Consider the following 19,629-nt stretch of genomic DNA (forward strand, 5'->3'; position numbering starts at 1 on the left):
ATACTTCAGTTAGACTACCTTGCTGATCCTGACAACTGTCAAATCTCTCCTCTCTTTCTCCAAAAAAACCCCCAAATATACAAACCCAGGCACTGCCACTTCAAAAACTCTGGACTTTTCTGATTTGGGAAGAACAGTTCCAATTCAAGTTGTTACACTTGGCTCTGCTTGCCACAGCCATGGATAGAGGCACCACCACTATGTGTTTAATCGACTTGATGATCAGGGAAGGTGGTTAAATTTACAAAACCCACTTGACTCATTTGAGAAATTTCCTTTGTGAGATTACATCGATCATTCTCAAGAAGGGCAGGCAATGACACTGAAGTACCTGTCCTTACAGGCACCCAGGAACCATGCTCAGGGTCCTCAGCTGCAGAGCTTCTCATGTGCCTTCAAAAACTTGGAGGAATGTCATCCTTCACACAAGCAGTGACCTCTTTGACCATGACCAAAATTAATCTCCTGGCAAATTTCTATCACACAAAAGATATCACAGTTGCACAGTGGAAAAGGGAAATGTTTTGGGTTGGCAGCTAAATTGTGAAGCCCATAATGAGTACAGAGCACTCATCTTTTACATATGCAATGTGCTCTGCCTTTCTTAAAGCTGTCACAGAAACCTTGTTGATAAGTGTGGAGGCGGCATGAGGGCTACAACTAAATGCATGTTCCATTGTTCAGATGTCAGAGAGCCTGAGCTGTTCTTATAGGAATTACATTTAGACAACATCAATCTGAAAGGGGAGAAACTGGCAATACCAACCCACCATCACCAGCACTGCTAAAAACCCTCAGAAGAGTGTTTGACCTTGCAGATGTTAGAAGACTCACAACACTCATGAACAACTTTGCACTGATGGAATTGCTTTTTGGAGCAAAGCTATTGCTGGTTATTTTACAGCAGGCCCAGCCAAATGTCTTTGGAAAAATCATTAACCACCAACAAAGCTGTAAGAGGCAAGTCCCCGTAATGATCCAGGCTCAGGTTGGTCATGACATTGTGCACAATATTCTAAGTTTCTCTGTTGTTATATCTGCATTGTGATGCACAACTCCAGGGACAGTAATAAAGGGCAAACCATTTGCTTTGGCTCTTTTCATTAGCAAACTCTCTTCAAGTCAGATGTCCTACCCTGAGCGGACTAGCAGTGTAGCTACTGAAATACAGACTTTGATGGGATCAAACAGATGAAACAGAGCCTGCCTGGGGCAGAGGCAGCTACTACGGGCAGAACACCTCAGGGAATGTGCAACCAATTGTTCCAAAAAGTTCCATTTATCCCAGAGAAGTTGTGGCTGCCCCATCTCTGGAAGTGTTTAAGGCCAGGTTGAATGGGGCTTGGAGTAACATAGGATATTGGAAAGTGTCCTTGCCCATGGCAGAGGCATTGGAAGGAGATGATCTTTAAGGTCCCTTCCAACCCAAACCCTTCTGTGACTGTATGATTATGCTGGTGCTCATCCTGCTCCAGCTGAGGGTCCTGGCATCCTGGAGTGACATCCCTAGTCAAGGTACAGCCTCTCCATCAAGTGCAGCCATCTCTCCGGCTCTCCAATATCCCCAAGCAGCAGAAGCAGCAGCAGCTGCTTTCCAGTTCCTCATCCATCCCAGCTGCATCCCGCTGTCCTTCCCTCCCCTTCCCAAGGAACCAGAGCACTGATGTATCTGAGCATACCAGGGTGTATCTCTTCTACCTCAGAAAGGCAAAGGAGGAGGCTCATCTCCTACTGTGGTAGGAGAAAAACTACTGTATAGTCTCACAAGGCTTTGGTGTCACCATTTGGTTTCCACTCCTTAAAGACGATTTCTCATACGACAGACAATTTAAGTTAAATACAATAAATTGGGCAACTGGGGTAGTGAGGCACAGAGGTTTTAAATGTCACATTAGATACTGTTGTGCTTATTGAGATTTGGACTTTAACATGCTGCATTTTGCTCCACATGACACAGCTGTCTTCACAGAAGCTGCATATTAGCACACATTCTGCCGCGCCTCAGATCAAACAGTCTTTTCTTATCTCAAAGGAACCTTCGAAAACAAGACAGTACAATTTTAAATCATGCAGCTACCAAATACAGCAGGAGACAAAGCTTGTCTCAGTTAGCCCATTGCAATAAAGACAGGGAAAAGACAAAATATTAAGGTCAGTAAGCACATTCAATCCCATGGGACAATTGCAAGGCATGTCCAAAGGTGTGATTCATAACACACTCTTAGCTCCCAGAGTCTTGAAATGTTTCTGACTTCAGTACACTTGGATGAGACCCATGAGCAGAGAGAGGCCAACTCAGAAAGCCAGTCAGGTGACATCTTCCCAACCAGTTTTCCAACTGCCCATCACTTTTTTTGTAAGTTCCTAATGATTCCCTCTAGCAATTAACTGTCTCCAAGTCTGGCCCTGAGCACGATGAACCACCATTCTGTGGGGCAGGGTTGTTGCACTGTCGTCTTCTTGTTCTTTGACCTCCTGAGCATGGAGACCAGCTGGTCCAGCAGCCCCAGTTTCCACTAATAGCAGCATCTGGAAAACAAACCCAAAGCAGGAAATGATTGTCAGAGTAAGGCAGGTCTTTCCATGGGAAGAGCTGTCAGCTTCCATGAATCACATTTGAATATAAACAGTTCTGCCCCTGTCTACATCACTAACAATATACCAGAGTCATTAACAATGAGTGATTGCTTTAAAGATGTTAATTCTTTGTTCAACATTTCTGGTGTTTATTCAAACTACACTTTAAGAAGACACAAAAGAGGACAAAAAAGGTTAAATAGATTTATATTTTCTTGTAGGATGTTTCTGTCTCTGACTTAGTCCAAGCCTAGATAAGAAACACACCAAGTAAACTTGTCTCAGCCACGTTTTTAGGTGGGAGGGGCAGTGTTAGCACTTCAATGAACAACAGCTTGACTATTCATCTTTCTCTCCATTGCTTTTCCTATTACACTGATTCTTCTGGACCCTGAGCATGTGAGTGACATAAATTCAAAATCCTGAGAATTATGGAGGCAACAGATAAAAGGAGGAAAGGGGCGTGAGAAAGGAAGTTCCATGTTGACAAGTGGATGGATGTGAGTCTTTGGGAGGGTTGGATGTGACTGCACGTGTGATAAGCAGACTGAAATAAGGTGTTACTCTACAGTTCAAGGCTCCACGGACTTCTCTAGAAACACCTATAAAATTGACCCCCAGTTTGGTGAAAGCTTGGCTTAAAATGCATTTCAGACTAGCTTAGTTAGGACACAGCCATACAGAATGAGTACTGGATAAGACTGTAAACAAAGCAGTGATAAATGCACTGCATCAGACTGGTGCCAGAGCTCTGGGTGCCTGGGATCTGGTATTATTTAGCAAATAAATTAATGAGCTGGAAGAAGTAAACAAAATGATTAAATTCACAGATCATCCTAAACTAGAAGGAGTTAAAAACATCAGTCTGGAGACAGCGGCAATATCAAGTGACCAAGAAGCATTAGTAAACGCTTCAAAACAACATAATAAGATTTTAAGATTCAAATACATGGTAGCATATCTGGGGGACAACAGTTTGCAACATGCTGGCTTATTCAAAGGGAAAAACTTAGGAGACAGAGCTGTTGGAGACTTGAGGCTTGTCATGGATTGTCAATTAGGCAGAAGTTCATATTTTTGATACAATTGCAAGGCACGTACATGCAGCTTTGAACAGCAAAAATAAACCCTCCTCCTCAAGAGTGCAAAGAAATTCAGAAGAGGGTGGGGAAAGTATATCTGTCACCTTTGCAGATGTCAACTAAGCCCTGGTGCACTGGGCTGGGCAGACTGGGGACAGCCAGCACTGGGCATCACTTCCCATCCATCAGCTACACTCCTAATACAGCTGGGACTGTCTCCTCAGACCTGGGGTCCCTCTCACCTTTTCTCTTGCTGATCTCACAGGCAATGCCACTGTAGCCAAGGGGACATAAGCATTCACATTCTGTTCCTAAAAGTAAGCAGAGATGGTGGGAATTAGAGACTTCAAGTCACATTTCCCAGCAGACGCTCATTTCTTTTCAGCACTTCACATTCTGTGAGGAAGGGACAGTGGGTGAAATGCCATCATTTTTTTGCAATGTTGAAAGAGGGGAGCTGTTGCTACCCTGCCACCCCTCTTGCCTCTCCAGCCATTTGTCCCTGCCACTGTACTGCAGCTCAACCTCCAACACACTGGAGCAGTAATTCCTCACAACAGGGTTCCACACAGTCCCCCTGTTCCTCTCCAAAAGGGATCACAGAATCACATAATGGTTTGGGTTAGAAGGGACCTTAAAGATCATCTCGTTCCAAACCCCCCATCATGAGCAGGGACACCTTCCACTAACCCAAGTTGCTCCAAGCCCCATCCAACCTGGCCTTGAACACTTACAGGGGTGGGGCAGCCCCAGCTTCTCTGGGCAATCTGTGCCAGGGCCTCACAACCCTCATTGGGAAAAATTTCTTCCAAATATCAAATCTAACCCTGCTCTCTTTCAATTTAAAGCCATTTCCCTTTGTTCTGTCACCCCAGGCCCTTGCCCAAAGTTCCTCTCCTGCTCTCTTGGAGCCCCTTTAGGTGCTGAAAGGTGCTCTAAGTTCCCTCTGGAGCATTCCCCTCTCCAGGCTGAACAATCCCAGCTCTCTCAGCCTGTCTCCATAGCAGAGGGGCTCCAGCTCTCAAAGCGTCTTTATGGCCTTCTCTGGTCTCCCTCCAGCAGCTCCATGTCCTTCTTATGTTGAGGGTCCCTGAGCTGGACACAGCACTGCAGGTGGGGTCTCTAGAGAGAGCTCTTGGTAAAGCTGAGGGAGCAAACTGCAGCATCAGAAATGAGTACCTGGGACAGGAGTATCCCAGCTTGGCTTTGTGGCAGAGGAAAAGCCCACATATCCCTGCTCTGGCTGCCCAGGACTGCGATGTGCATCCCATGTCAGGAACCCAGAGGAGAACTCCCACTTAGGAAAATAAATGGTCATTTAAAACCTCTTGTTGAGAAGATCCTAAATGAAACACTAACCTGACTCAGCTCCTAAAAAGTTATTTAAACAAGGGTCATCATGAGACAAACCCTCGAAGTGCTACAATCAACTAGGTGGTACCTGAAGTGATCGTTTCTGCATTAGATACAATTTGATGATAATGATTCTCATCAGGAATTTTGCAGATGCAGATTGGAATTAGGCACTTGACAAAATGGTCCCTTTGTTAGAAGCTCTCATCACATCATCTATGTCTGTTTAGGCAGAGCGGTTTTCATTGAATATGATTATTTTTCCCCTTCATTTTTAAATCACAGCCTGCTTACAAAGGAGGACAGCTTCTATCAGAAACGGGGGGAGGTGGTGGTGATCACTGTACTTGGCACTTATATGGCGCTTTTCATCTTCAGAACACTTTTACAAACACTAATTAATGCTGAGACAGTAGTCACTTCTCCAGGAGGATGGAAGCAATCTTAAAAGCAAGGGAGGAGACTTAAAGATGTCAAAGGTTTTTTTTAAATGCATAATTGAGAAGGAACAAATTCTTCCATAAAAGTGATACAAATGGTCACTCCTCTTAAAAAGACACATCCCTTGACTTAACTGTCTTTACTCACCAGGACTCTACAAACAGACCAACTTCAAAAAAATAAAGTAATTACCTGATAAAGAAATGACAAGGGAAACTAAAGAGCCAACCTTCCCCACAAATTCCCAACTAATTTCTCTTAAGAGGGTAGAAAAGAGGTTCAAAATCCTTGTACCTTGCAGGAAGGGGGTGCCATTGCCCTGGCACGGAGCACAGCGACAGGAGCTGGTCTCCAGCTGAAACTCATCCAGAGCCCGTCGCAGATTCTCTTTTATTGTGATTGCACTGGCAAAGTCATTTGGAGTCACCAGCTGATACAGCGGCTCTGCCTAAAGGGAGGCAAGAAACTGCATTAATTTCGAAGTTCAAGATGCTGTGAACATCACAAGGCTCGATGGTGGCACAGCTGGAGAGGGAAATGAAGGCTGTGTGGTACAGGCTCCAGGTTTCCCATTACTGTTTACTTAAACCTTGTGAACAACAAAGCCACGATGTCAGGAGTACTCAGAAGGATGCTCCCCTTGGTTTCCAACACCAAAGCAGTTGGAAATGTGTAAAAAATACAACAGCCAAACTGTCAGTTAACAAATAAGCAAAGTTTCACAGGAGTTTCATTAAATCCTTTCTCATCCATTTTCCCGATAAACATTTTTAGATGAGATTTGCTCAAAATTACACTTTCTGAGTGATCTCTTACTCTGATCTAATAAATGTCCCCAAACACCCATCCACAAAAATCTCCTCTATTCCCTCCACAGCCCCCCAACACTGCCAGAGGCATCAGTCACAGACATTTACATCAGCACCTTCACCTTCACCACTTCTGCATTCCAAGGCTGATTTCTATCTTTATGGAGTCAAGATAAGAGTTTCCACTGCCTTCTAGAAGGGAGAGGATTTGATTTCCATCTGCGGATTGGTGGGAGAAGACAAGGGGATGCACAACACGGTGAACATGCAATAGGGGATCAAGGAGACTTTGGTTCACTCATTATTTTTCTCCTGAGAACAAGAGAAAGTTAAAGTGGCATCTCAATATTGCCAGTGGGACGATATTGCCACATGTGACCAGAGGATCCATCCCAAATTCCCATCCTCACTACAGAGATGCTGCCATACAGGCCACATCAGCAAAGTAAGCATGAAAGATCATCTTTCTGCCATCACAGGCTCAAACTACAAGAACTAAAGAATGTTTCAATAAAAAAATACTAATTTCCTGATGCTGTACATCCACTCTTCATCAATTATCTGTGATCCATACTTTGCTTTTTGAATTCAGGTCATACAAATGAGGAAATACACTAAGAGTGACCTGCCAAGTCCCTTCAGCAGATGATTTATGAACTGATTTGCTTTAGTTTTCCCTAACTAAGCATTCTTGGGCTGACATTTAGTCACACTTCACTGGCACTTTTGATCTTCAAGCCCCACAGGGATATTGGTATGGAAATGAAGATACCAAATCTAAATTACATCCGCCTGAGGTTTTTCACTGGGCAGCCTGGTCACTGATACCAGGCAAGACAAAGAACGCAGTAATTTCTTGTGGGAGATTTTTCTGTGCGTGGGATCTAGTGCAGAGGGTTGCATTTCTCTTGTCTCCTGCCCTGAGACCTCCCAGTGCTTTTCTGGAAGGTCAATCCACAGCACACCAGGGGCTTGGGTAAGACACCTCTGCTGCAAAAAGTGCCACACAGGCACTGGCTGCATTTCCAAATTACTGATTTTTTGCTTGCTTCATATTTTTAAAATTCACCTCTTTCTTGAGAAACAAATACCTTTTAGAAATATGAGTATTTTGCCTAAAACTAAATTTTACAATAAAAAACAACCATACAATAATATAATCAATTTCCACCAAGTTCAAACTCCTGTTTAAAAGAATGTCCTCTTGCACCTTTGTACTATCCACTTATTTTGACATTTAAAAAGATGAGGCAGAAGAGAATTGCTACATGCTTCTGCTTGCTTTTTACACTTCTAAAACTCTTCAGTATCAAAAATCCTTGACTCTTCAAAACCTAACTCCTCTTTTTAAGGTTTAGCTGAACTGCACAAACATCCAGGCATGTATGATGAACTATTTGACCTTCTGAACTGAAAGGATTGTTGCTAAATTGTCACTGGTTCTCACAGAAGATGAAAAATTTCAAGAAAAATAGAAGTCCTTATAAAATCTATGCTGTCAGAGATATATTTTGGTAAGTTATACACTGGTAAAACAGAAGGTGGATTGTCTTGCCTGTTGCTTGGCATCAGCAAAGGATCACATCTGCACAGCCACATTACAAGGGTCAAAGCTATTTACTCTGTGTACTTCCAACCACACACTTTTTAAAGCATCACACCTTTGACTTTCTGAATTCCCAGTCTTAGAGAAACTATGCTGCACAATAAGGTCTATTATTCCTCTGGGTTTGTTTCTTTAAATCCTGTTTGAACACAGAGTTCTCCAAGGTGCTCATCTAAGTAAGGCTTAATGAAGTGATGGATAAGTACCTTTAGCTTTATGATTTCAGGGTTGTACTGTACAGCATCTCCCCACTCCTGCATGAGTGCAGCTGTTGGCAGGTTTTTGTAGGCCAACGTGGTGATGTGTTCACTTGCTCCGCCACGAACCAGGGCTATGAAATCTTCCACATACTTTTTTTTGGAGGTGCTGTCTGCAAAAACACAATCACAAAGTGGCCAGCTCTGCCCAGTTATGTCTTTGTGGACTGCAGTTGAGATACAAGCTAAGAGCAAAACACCCCTGCACAGGATCCATCACACTCAGAGGGCAAAGGAAAAAAGCTACAAGTGCTTCACATCTGGTTTCCTACAATGTGTGTCTTATGTCCCTCCTGATCCCTTGCAAGAATACCCCATGCTCCTCTTCTGCACCCTATGTCTCTCCCCTAAATTTCCACCCTATGGTTATAAGCTCACAAGTCCATCCACAGCTCCTCACCACCAGGAGTATTGCTTGTTCTCCTCCATGTATTTTCAGGTGCACCCTCCTCCCACTGCACCCCCCCAGCTCCCTATATTCCCTGAGGCTCTCACAACACTATTACCTCCCTTTTTAGCCCATTAGAGCTTTTTTTGGGTGCAAAAAGGGGCATGCTGGGCTGCTCTGCTGAGAGGTGGGAGATTGGTAACACAGCAACAGGCAGGTGGGTAATGGTTGATCCTTCCCTGCTTTTCCTGGGGATGCTGAGCAGATATATACTCTCTACTCAGTAAAGAAAATCCTGGGAAACACCCAAGCTTTGAGATATCTCCCCCTCTGTTAAGCCTGGCTGGTGTTAGTCAGCAGACTCAAAAGTGGCTGGGAGGGAGTTGGGAAATATTTCAGGCAGGCAAGACCAAAAAATCTTCTTTTCATTATGACAAAGGCTATATATGAAATGGTAGAAGTGTTTCATGCTTACCTCCAATCTCTTTAAAAATGGATTTACAGCCAGCTGCATTTATTCCAAGCCTCACATAGACCTCATCAATATTTGCACCAATGTTAAAGCCATTTTGGGTGCATTTTTGGACATCGCTCAGAGAATAACCTTAAATACACATAAAAAAATTGTAGCATTTTAATACAACTGTTTGATGTTTTATATTCATATACACAGAAAACGGACCTAAAAAACCCTGGTGAGAACTTACAGCCCAGCTCAGTACTGGGGACAGTGCGAAGATGTTGTTACTGCTGTAGGATCCTGATCTAGGTCGGAAGACACTGATGGGTGGAGCATTTTGATGCAAACAATAATACACAGTAGTTCAAGCAAATGTGGCTTGTGACGGGCCCACACCAAGAGCTGAAATTGGGAAACTGTTAAAATTTGAATATGTGAAATCTGAATCTAAATTCTGTCCCTCGGGGCTCTATCTGACTACAGGATAAGGAACTTCCTCGACAGAAGAGCAAACAGATTGAGCATCACCTACAGCAGAGTCCACTAAATGCCTTTGCAAACAGACAGCGGAGGCAGGTCCTCACTCCAATGCCAATGAATAAACAACTGAGAGTGCAGCTATTGATTAATGTCACATAGCTTGCTCTGTCCCACACAACAATCATCATTTCTTGCAACAAAGGAAGCCAGAGTCAAAGAGCAAGAGCAATGTCAGGCACAAGAGTTACCCAGCAAATTATTTACTGTTTCCTACGTGCCAGAAAAGCTCTCAAGGCTAAAGGTGTTTCAAAACTGCCATTTGAAAGGCAATGGAAAAAGAACTTAGGTGAAGGTTTTCAAAGCTAACAAAAGTGTTGAGATCCATGATTCTCATTCATCTCAACCTTTTGTCAGCCTCCAAAACGTGTCATCTAAAATACTTGCTCCAGGGCCCTTCTTTGTGAACTGGCAGCACCCACAGCCTGACCACCAGACAAGCCCGTGATGCTGAGAATGCTTTGAAAACCTCTTCATTCACTGCCATAAAGCACTTCTACTCCCACATCCTGCGGGACTTTTTTCAGACATTGTTAACTCCTTCTTCCACCATATCTCTTTTCTCATCTCAGACCTGAGCCATCACTGTGTGCCTGCAGGGGGGTTTTCCCACGAAAAAACTGGTCCCAAAGCTCCTTTGCAACCATGAGATGCACATACCTGCCTTCTGGAGCTCGTCGCTGTTCATGACTAAAGTATATTCGTAGATGCCACCGACAGTGGCCTCAGTGATGTAGTGGGTCCCGTAGTCCCTGTAGAGCTCCCTGTACTCCCCGTAGCTGTACTCTGTCGGGAGCTGGTGGAGCCTCTGCAGGAACTCGTAATGCAGCATCAGGGCTCGGGGCTTCAGCTTATAAACAGCAACAGCCAGCTCAGAACGGGCATGGATGAATTTGCTGGACTACATGAAATGCAGAAACACAAGAGAACACAGAAGTGAGAGATGTCATTCTCATGACAGTGTGTGGTTATTTGCTCTTAAACAATTAGTGCTGGTCAGGATTTATCAATTTTACAGTTTGCAACTGGAAATCCTTTAACTACGCAAAAGCAAAATTTTTAGTGGTAAAGTTTCTGAAAGTCAGGCCACTCTTGGGACACAGGGAAAGGCAGGGGCCAGGCTCTGCTCTGGCATACCCAGGATGCGAGGACGCAGCAGCATCCCAAAAGCCTGCTCCACCCATAGTAACACTGACTGGCCTTTGTCTGTCACAAACTCTCTCCTGAAAAGTTCTGACATCTGAAATGATTTATACGTGAAATGGTAATTCTCTGGCTAATCCATATTCATATTTCACAGAATATGCTGTTATCAAAACTCAAAGGAAAGAAGACAACACAAACACTCCCACATACATGCATACGTATTTGTATGTCTCTGTGTAGATATGTGTACATGGATAAATATTACCTCCCCCCTTTCTGGCACAAAAGTCAGGAACAGAAGATTTCTTTCAACATGTTCAAAGGATTAAATGTCTAGTTGTTTGAGCCAGCAGGACGAGCTCATCAGGGAGGGTTCAATATAGAACTCTGCAGTTTATACAATAAAATCAAGGCTTAGGATTGGGTTTCTTTTTGGATATCTATTGCAAATGCTTCTCATATACCTCTGATTTTGTTGTGGGAAATGCCACTTTTCAGGAAACAAATGCAAGTTTAATAGCGACAAGGAATACTTTGCCATTCCTGAGTGTACTTTATACTGAAGGGAGACACAGATCAGTGATACTATTAAACCACTGATAAGAGTTATGTTTGTTTACAGCAATAACAGACGAAACAAAGAAAGCAAATGATGATGCACACTACCTCAGACTCAATCTCATAAAGCAGTCCTAGGAGTTACAGATCTCCAGCCAGCTTAAAGCCAGACTCAGCTCACAGCTGTGACCAAACCTCTGAAGACGAGACTGGAAGTGATGGTGCCTTCTCTATTTTGTGGGGTGTGTGTCCTGCTCTGATGAATGATGCACGTGGCAGACAGATCACATCAGCCAAAGCAAAATGGCATGGGTTAGTCGATAATTAAACCCAAGGAAGGCCTGCTAGCTGTTTTCATTCTATGTTATTGTCAAGGCTGCCCTACAGTGGAACAGCTTGGCCTTGCTGTTTGCATTATCATTTACCAACACGACAGCTCCTGCCTTGCTGAACCCACCTAAAAACAGAGATGGCCCTTCACGTGTGAGGTGATACTCTGCAGGGATCACACAGACAACAGCCACCTGCACCACTGACCAGTGCCTGGACTGCATGTACAGGTGTAAGAATTCCTGGAAGTGCAGAGATCCTATTTGCCCTCCTTTCACCCCAGATATCTCACTTAGTCGCCACCACTCACCAGTAGTTCAAGGGGGAATTCTGGGCTCTGTGGTTCGATAGCTACACCCCAATTCTACCTCTGCAGATTCCCTTGGAGGAGCCACCGTGTTGGCTGCACTCCCAGACTGCTTTGGCATCAGATGTAAGAATCTCTCACGACCCAGCACCCATGGCCACATGGGGACTGTCACCTGAACATCTCCAAGTAGCAAGGTGACTGTAAGGAGAGGAGACCATTTGAACAGGCTGCTTAGTTTCACTTTTTTAAATAGCTTGACTACAAACATCCAAATGTGGATGCCCAGCAGGACACTGCACAGACCACACTCAGTTAGAATCATAGCATATCCACAGATGGAAGGGACGCCGGAGGCTCACTGAGTCCTCTCAATCATTTGTGGCTGATTCCAGAGGTTAGGCAGCTCAGTTCCTGGCTGAGACGTGAATGGAAAAGCTCCTGGATGCCGTAAACACAAATGAAGGCATTGTGGCTGTAGCAAAGACTTGACCAAACGGCAAAATCTGGTGGTGGAGAAGATTTCATTTATCCCAGTCATGGCTGCTGATCTGATGATGAGCATCAAACTGGCACACACACACTAACAGATAACATGTTAGAAGAGAATTAAGTGGAACAGTGCTTACAGTTGAAGAAAATCTTTTCATCCTCTGAATGAACTTCTTGAACCTGTTGTCGTTTGAACTGTAACCGAGCTCAAACAGTCCTGGTATTTTTATACCAAAGCTGAAGCTTGACTGTGAAGCCTTTGCCTTCAGGACATTGCTTTCATAATTTGAGTAGGAGTCATATTCAGTCATTGTAAATTCATATTTGCCTTTGGTCTAAACAGAAAGGAAAAACAACATGTCTCATTTCCTGCATAGTGATTGTATACCTGAAGCATGAGGAAGGAATGCAGATACAAATATACTTGTGAATTAATGCTTGCACTTTGAAGATGAAAAGCGTTGTATAATTGCAAAGCACTATTATTATTAACACAGATACTTCAAGAATACTTGATTTACAGCAGCAGGAAAGCTACTATCTGCTCCATACTGTAAGGTCCTCAGGCTTTCACTTAATATGTCAATCTTATGCAAAGAAGGTGAAGTCTTAAACACAGGCATCAATTAAAGTATGAATTCTAAAAGGAAAAGGTTTCCTAGTGGGCAACACTCCAAAATACCATGCTATGTCATCAAAAGCATTAAGGTCAAATATATAATATTTGAAATATAGCTTTGATGCACCACGGATACAACCTTTCATATAAAGCAACTGCTGCTCAACCCTCAGCTGTTGCGCAAGGGCAGCTTTCCCAGCCTGGCTCTTAAGGTACTCCACAATTCTGTCTAAAATTATCCTCCCCATGCCCACTGGGTACCTTTTGGGGCCTCTTGGACACTTCTTGGCACTGGGAAGGTAAGGCTCAGCTTTTGCAATGATAAGATCCAAGGGAACATTGTCACCTATTCCAGTGCACATGGATATTATAAGGGGCTGTGTTCAGCATCATGGACTATGTGGAGTATGATCATGTTCTACAATAGGGTTAAGTTCACTCTGATTCTATTGAGTGTCAACAATTTTTTGTAATCTTTTATAAAATGATCTGGTAATGAAGCTTTGTTGGTTTTGTGCGCTAAACCTCTTGGAATATATGTATGTGTGTTTATTTGCAGATAAATCTGAGACATACCTCTGGTGTATAGCTTTCTACATTGTATGGCTTTCTGAATCTTGTGTCCATGATATAATGGGAAGAACATCCCCCAGCATAGTACCTGTGATCAAGAACTAATCCTTCCAAGTTGTTTGTGAAAATATTTAACCTGTAGATGAAGTATAGCAGCAAAATTTTACAATATAATCAATTTAAAGGTAAACACTAAATGCCTTGGCTGAGAAAGGCAAAAGATTGCTTTGTTTGGCTGAGGACTTTTTGTTTCACACTTCTTTATTTTGAAACCCAAAAGAAAGTTTTGCCTCTTTCACAGTCCAACCAACCCAGCTGCTGCAGAAGAACCTAACTGACTAACAAGGAAGCAAAAGGCAGAGTCAAATTTTGACAGTTGATAAATATGAAGGGCAATTTTCAGCACGCAGTTATGAATGACACCAGTGTTACTGCCACCAGCACTGGTAGCTTTTGTAGTCTTTGCTGGAACTCTCAGGGATGAGCAGAACAAACCCTCACTAGCAAAACCCTCACTCCGTCAGGCTGCCCACCCTGAGCATTGCCAAATGCTCACTGCATCCAGTAGGAAATTTAAAGACAGCTTTGCCAACCCATGTCATCAATCCAGACCAATTTTTAATTCACATTTCTTTGTTCTGGTTTATCAGTCATGATCTTTGCCAGGTTGGTCAAGGATCAACCAGAGGTCAGTAGATGAGAGAAAAAATTGTCAGGGTACAAGAATAAAGGTAGTCAAGGAATTGTTCAACTAATCCTTGAAATCATGGGGAATTTTTTTTTCATTTCATTGGATGATGGAGAGAAATCTGCTCTAAGAAAAGATGTAGCACTGCAATCTTTTTAGATGAGGAGATTAAACTCCATAACATGTTCTTCCTATTGCTGCTGGTGGGATGTATTGCAGTAAAAACCCTTCTGTTGCTCACTGTCAGCACACACACCACCCTCGTGGCACACAGCTGAGGACGTGGCACTCACTTCCATAAACTCAAATGGTCATAAGTGTAAATAGATAAAACTTCACCAAAAAAAAAGAGGATAAATTGCTAATAGTCCATGTGTGTCCCCATTAGCGTTCCAGGACTCTGTTGGACCTGCCTCTCCTTATTTTGGGGAGAGAGGCTTGCATGATAATGACTCTGAGGCTGTAAAAAATTAACTCTAATTTTAGAACAATCTGAAAAGATGGGAAGTCCACTAAAAGCAAATTACTGAGCAATTGTAGCTTCAAAGAGATGAGAAGCATGTTCCTATAATAGTCCAACATTATTTTTAATTTTGATTAAATACAGAAGTACAAAGCATTAGCAATGACATGTGCAGCAGCCATATCTCCAGAGAATAACGAGGAAATTATAATTTTTTCCCTGCAATAGGAGTATTTTTTTCCTTTTTTTTTTAATGTAAAAAGCATTTTTTCCCTGCAGAATGAGAAAAAACTCTTTTCACACAGTCTGATCTTACAGAAAGTTGTTACAGTCTTAGCTTGTAAAAGCTGGATCAATTCAGACTTGGATTTTAATCCCCACAAAGCTGGAGTTTGCTAAGATGCATGTTAATCCTACTCTAGTCAAGCAAAGCCCATAAATTCCACCATCTCTCACTGTTGTGAAAGAAATCAAAGAAATTTTGAACTCCCTCTTCCTCCTCCAAATCAATACATGGTGTAAAGATACAAACCCATAGTAAGGTTCATATTTTAGGCAATCCAAGATACTCATTTCATGGAATCATGGAATGGCTTGAGTTGAGGGGGACCTTTAAGGCCATCTAGTCCAACTCCTCTGCCACAGAAAGGAACACCTTCCACTGGACCAGGCTGCTCCAAGCCCCATCCAACCTGGCCTTGAACACTTTCAGGGATGGGGCAGCCACATCATCTCTGGGGAGCCTGTGCCAGGGCCACACCACCCTCACAGGGGAGAATTTCTCCCTAATTTCTAATCTTAACCTACTCTCTGTCAGTTTGAATCCATTCCCCCTTGTCCTGTCACTCCATGCCCTTGTAAATAGTCTCTCTCCATCTTTCTTGTAGCTCTTTCAGATACTGGAAGGCCACAGTTAGGTCACACCAGAGTCTTCTCTTTTCCAGGATGAACAATCCTAATACTCTCATCCTTTTCTCATAGGAGAGGTGCTCCACCCCTCTAATCACTTTGGTGACCATCCTCTAGACTCGCTGCAACAGGCTGATGTCCACAAGACTTCGGACGAGGTTCCCAAAGGTTGTTGGATCCTAACTCACTTCTGGATACAACAATTGCTAGAGTTTTTCTCTGGTCAGTGTTTATGTCTGAAGCCACATAAGATCATTCCTAGCCTTAAGTAAGAAAACATCTCATGTAAGTCACTGACTTACCCTTTTGCCAGATTCTCTATTCCCCAGTATTGTTCCATCTTCTGGTCACACTTTTTAAACACCTTTTTGCAGTTTTTTTCATCTGACTGGTCCCCACAGTCATCGTCCCCATTGCAGAGTAGCCTCCGTGTAATGCATCTCCCTAGGATACAAGGTGTAAGTCCCACATAAAATAACCTATGATCATACTCTCTGACTCAGTCTAGAAACAAAATAAAAGATTCCTGTAATGAATGGTTCAAATCTAGTTGGAAAAAAAATCTTCATCTTCACCAAACTCTTAACTGCTCAGTTTTGCTCAAAACTCTCCTAATCTTAAAATTCATTGCTCAACCTAGAAAGAATGTCAAGGATGCCCCAGTGCATGTTCTCCTGTTGCTGTCACTTGTGCTACAGATTTTACTGATATAACTGGGTTTTAATTTCCTATTTGAAGATGTAAAGACATGCTTTAGACTGACAGATGTTGGCTAATGGACTCACTCAAACCCACTGATGCAAACACAAGCATGGATAGAGCCGGGTCAACTCCCGACATCCCTATGGCCCAGTAAACTCTTGTAAAAGCAGAAAGTTCAGCAGAGTGGAGTCAGAGATGCCACCTGAGCACCTCCACTTCCCACTTCCCACTCCGCAAGTCCTTACCTGTGACTGAGCACAAAAACCCATCACATCTAACTTTATTCCTGCAAGGACTATTCGTAACACAGTCTTCGGTTTCTCTGTCAGAGTGATCACAGGGATCTCCATTGAACTGAGAGGGTTGTTCCAGGCGGGCAAATCTGTACTGTGATGAAATAAAAAATATTGACTCAAGTGTACAGAAATTGTGAATTTTATGCTTCTCTAGTTAAAAAACAATCTTTGTGGTGTGGAAAACTGATCTAAGGGTACTGTCATATCAAAAAAAAAAAAAGAGTCAGCAAAGTGTGATGTTAGTAATGTGCCTAGTTTCAAAGGTTTCTGATTTGCGACAGTTTTAATTTTATTAAGGAATGATTGAGGACTGGAAGGGATGAAGGAAAGTTTGCTTTTCTTTGACAGTTGCTTTAAATGAGCCTGACAGGGCAGTGCAGGACTTTGCAAGAGTAAGGAAGGATTCAGTTCCATCTCCTCTCTTTCAATTAGCACTGGTAACGACATCCCTTGTTATTTTCTGTCAGTGTATTTACTTGCCCCTCTGTATCATTAGGGATTTTTTTCCGCCCACAACACTGCTGTGAAGCAGTCAATTACTCCATCCAATATGTTAGCCCTCCTTTTTTCCCCAGCTTCTAAGATTAACTCTTTGATACAAAGCTTCACTCTTCCCAACTCCCATCACTGGTTATTTCTGCTTAAGCCTGGGAACAGCTTCTCCAACTCATTAGCAGAGGTCTCTCTAGCAAGGGGGATTTTGCTCTTCATGCTATTGGGATCATTACTTTCATTTGATGGGGCTTCTCGGGTGGAAAATGCTGGCTGGCAGACAAGAAAAAGCATCTTAATCCTGAGATGCACCAAGTGTCTCCAGGTCCCGGAGGGGACCATTAGTGTAGATGGTGCCTTGCACTAACACTGGAAGAAGAGGACTGTATTGGAAAGTCCCTGTAAAAGCCCCAGTTTTTACCAAGCCTGGGCTTACACCTTCTCAGGACAGAGAGGTACCCTGGAAAGTACTGGAATTACTGGGGTTGGTGAGTCGAAGAGCCAAAACCCACCTGAAAGCAAAAGCCCACAGTCTCACCCTTACAGGACTTTCCTCAGCAGCCTCCTGTATGCCCAAGACCACAGATGATAAAGACAAGGCTCAGAGGAGATCCTGCCTCCTGATTTCTCAGGCTTCATGCCTAGACCACAAACACTCACCCTTTTCTTCTGGCAGGGATCACACTTGCTCCATGAGGACCAGGCGGAGAGCACGCAGTCGCGGGGCTGTGGCAGGTCACTCACGGATCGGACGTGCCTGTTGTTGGCCACGCTCTCATTGGTGCCACTGAGGTTAAGGGACTCTTCACCACTGTGCTCAACAACACGAGAGCTTCAAGGTGTGAAACTACCAATCTCTAAGGAGCAACTTGACCTATACCTGTGCGAAACTACACACCAAAGAGAACTAACACTCGTTAGACCCCACCAAGTTTTGCGGGCAACATCTAGATTTCAGTTCTCATTCTGTACTGGCATTGATCCTGTATGAAACCTGATTCCCTCTTCAATGCCCAAGAGCAGATCCAGTCCTCTACACCACCACCATGAGAATAACCCTGCAGAGCATTCAGGAGGGGTGACTGCAGGACACATATTTGATCTAGCCAGCAGAGGAAACTCAACCCATGACCCTGCAACCTGAGCTTCACCTCAAGCTGTGCAACCCCTATCAAATTACCTGGCCAAAATATGCATCATCAACTGCTGCCCTTGCCCCATGGCTCCCTGTTGCTTGGTGCACAGGCAGCACTTTGGTACCTCACTGCCATACATGATAAAACAGCTCTGAGGTCAGGCACTTCTGTGACAAACACCAGTCCCAATGATAAGGGCTGGTGCGCACTCAGCATTTTTGAAAACCAGGCTTAAGCGTCTCTCTTTACCGAGCAGCCTATTTTTTCCCATGCTGGCCAAAGCCATTAGTCTTAGACTCTGTTCTCAGTTTACAATAGGGAGTAATTAACCCATTAATCCCTTTCAACCCCATAATGAACCTGAACCCCAAGTGTTAGCCTTTACTTCACCCCAGCCACTATCTTCCCCCTCATGTGATAACTGTCTTCAAGGTTTCCACAATGCCAGAGCTAAAATGGAAAGACTACAGTCACAGTTCTCTGAAGGAGCAAAATGTATTAAGGCACCAGAGAAAGGAACACCTATCAGCCACATTCTCACTATTTACACACTCAAAGAAAACAAACCCCTGTCTCCCCAGCACTCTGTTGGGCAGTCAGCATGGGAGAAGGTTGCACGTTGCAAACAATTCCGTTACAACACAATAGTGGCAATTTGTCATCTCAAATTTATCAAGAGGATTACTTTTCTGAAGGCAGACACATTGTACTGTGTTGACTTCAAAACAATGTCTTTCGCTATTCATTAGAAACACAGAAATCGCTCAAGACAGCAATTACGGACCACACAACACGAAAGCAGAGAGATTGTGCTGATCTGACTGTTTATCTTATCATCCCATGGACGTGGCTTCAGAAACAGTCACTCACCCAAAGCAACGAGCAGTTTGGATGCCAAGTACAGCACAAAGCAGCAACAGTTTGACGGGGTACAGGGTGAACGTGGTGCATGTTGTGCTCATCACTCCCAGGTACCATAGGCGACTCGAAACCACCACTGCTCCCATTCCATCTGCTAGTGGGGGTTCGAAAATGGTTCACGTAGTAGAAGATAAATTACTGAGGCTTTTTCCCCACCCTGTAAACAGCAGATGACCCAGCACCTGGCAGGTTCACAAGGTAAACGTTGCAGTTGTTAGCACACGGCTTTCTGCAGGCCAGCAGGGAGGAAGCAAAGATCTGTCTGGAAGCAATTTACACTTTCATTTGTAATGCTCCTTTCAAGGAATGGGGAAAATGAATATTTCAACAAATGCAACATATTTGAGTCTTGGCAAGAAGGAAGTGATAAGTAAACTCAAGTCGGCTTTCTAGGAATAGAGTGCAAAATCATTTATTTATTGCTGCTTTTCATGTGTGTCTTCCAGAGGAAGGCCAGACATGAGGCATAAGCACTCATTCTTACGCC

General features: G+C 43.5%; 1 protein-coding gene across 2 annotated transcripts; it reads right to left on the reverse strand.

Annotated features, from left to right (window-relative positions):
- Positions 1 to 1,695: 1,695 nt before the first annotated feature.
- C8B (complement C8 beta chain) lies at positions 1,696 to 19,305 on the reverse strand. 2 transcript variants are annotated; one of them, XM_027648956.1, is made up of 12 exons: positions 19,092 to 19,305; positions 17,746 to 17,917; positions 16,543 to 16,684; positions 15,898 to 16,039; positions 13,539 to 13,671; positions 12,481 to 12,678; positions 10,171 to 10,411; positions 8,989 to 9,117; positions 8,075 to 8,238; positions 5,748 to 5,901; positions 3,902 to 3,970; positions 1,696 to 2,529 (listed from the first exon to the last, which is right to left on the reverse strand). In XM_027648956.1, the coding sequence occupies exons 1-12, from the start codon at positions 19,226 to 19,228 to the stop codon at positions 2,378 to 2,380; spliced, it is 1,833 nt and encodes a 610-aa protein (XP_027504757.1). In that variant the 5' UTR covers positions 19,229 to 19,305; the 3' UTR covers positions 1,696 to 2,377. The 2 variants fall into 2 exon arrangements, with proteins under 2 accessions (XP_027504757.1, XP_027504758.1); XM_027648957.1 differs by having other exon boundaries at positions 17,746 to 17,896; positions 19,092 to 19,304.
- Positions 19,306 to 19,629: the final 324 nt, after the last annotated feature.

The sequence above is a fragment of the Corapipo altera genome, unplaced genomic scaffold (assembly GCF_003945725.1).
Source record: "Corapipo altera isolate COAL_440 unplaced genomic scaffold, ASM394572v1 112, whole genome shotgun sequence".
NCBI classification, from domain to species: Eukaryota; Metazoa; Chordata; class Aves; order Passeriformes; family Pipridae; genus Corapipo; species Corapipo altera.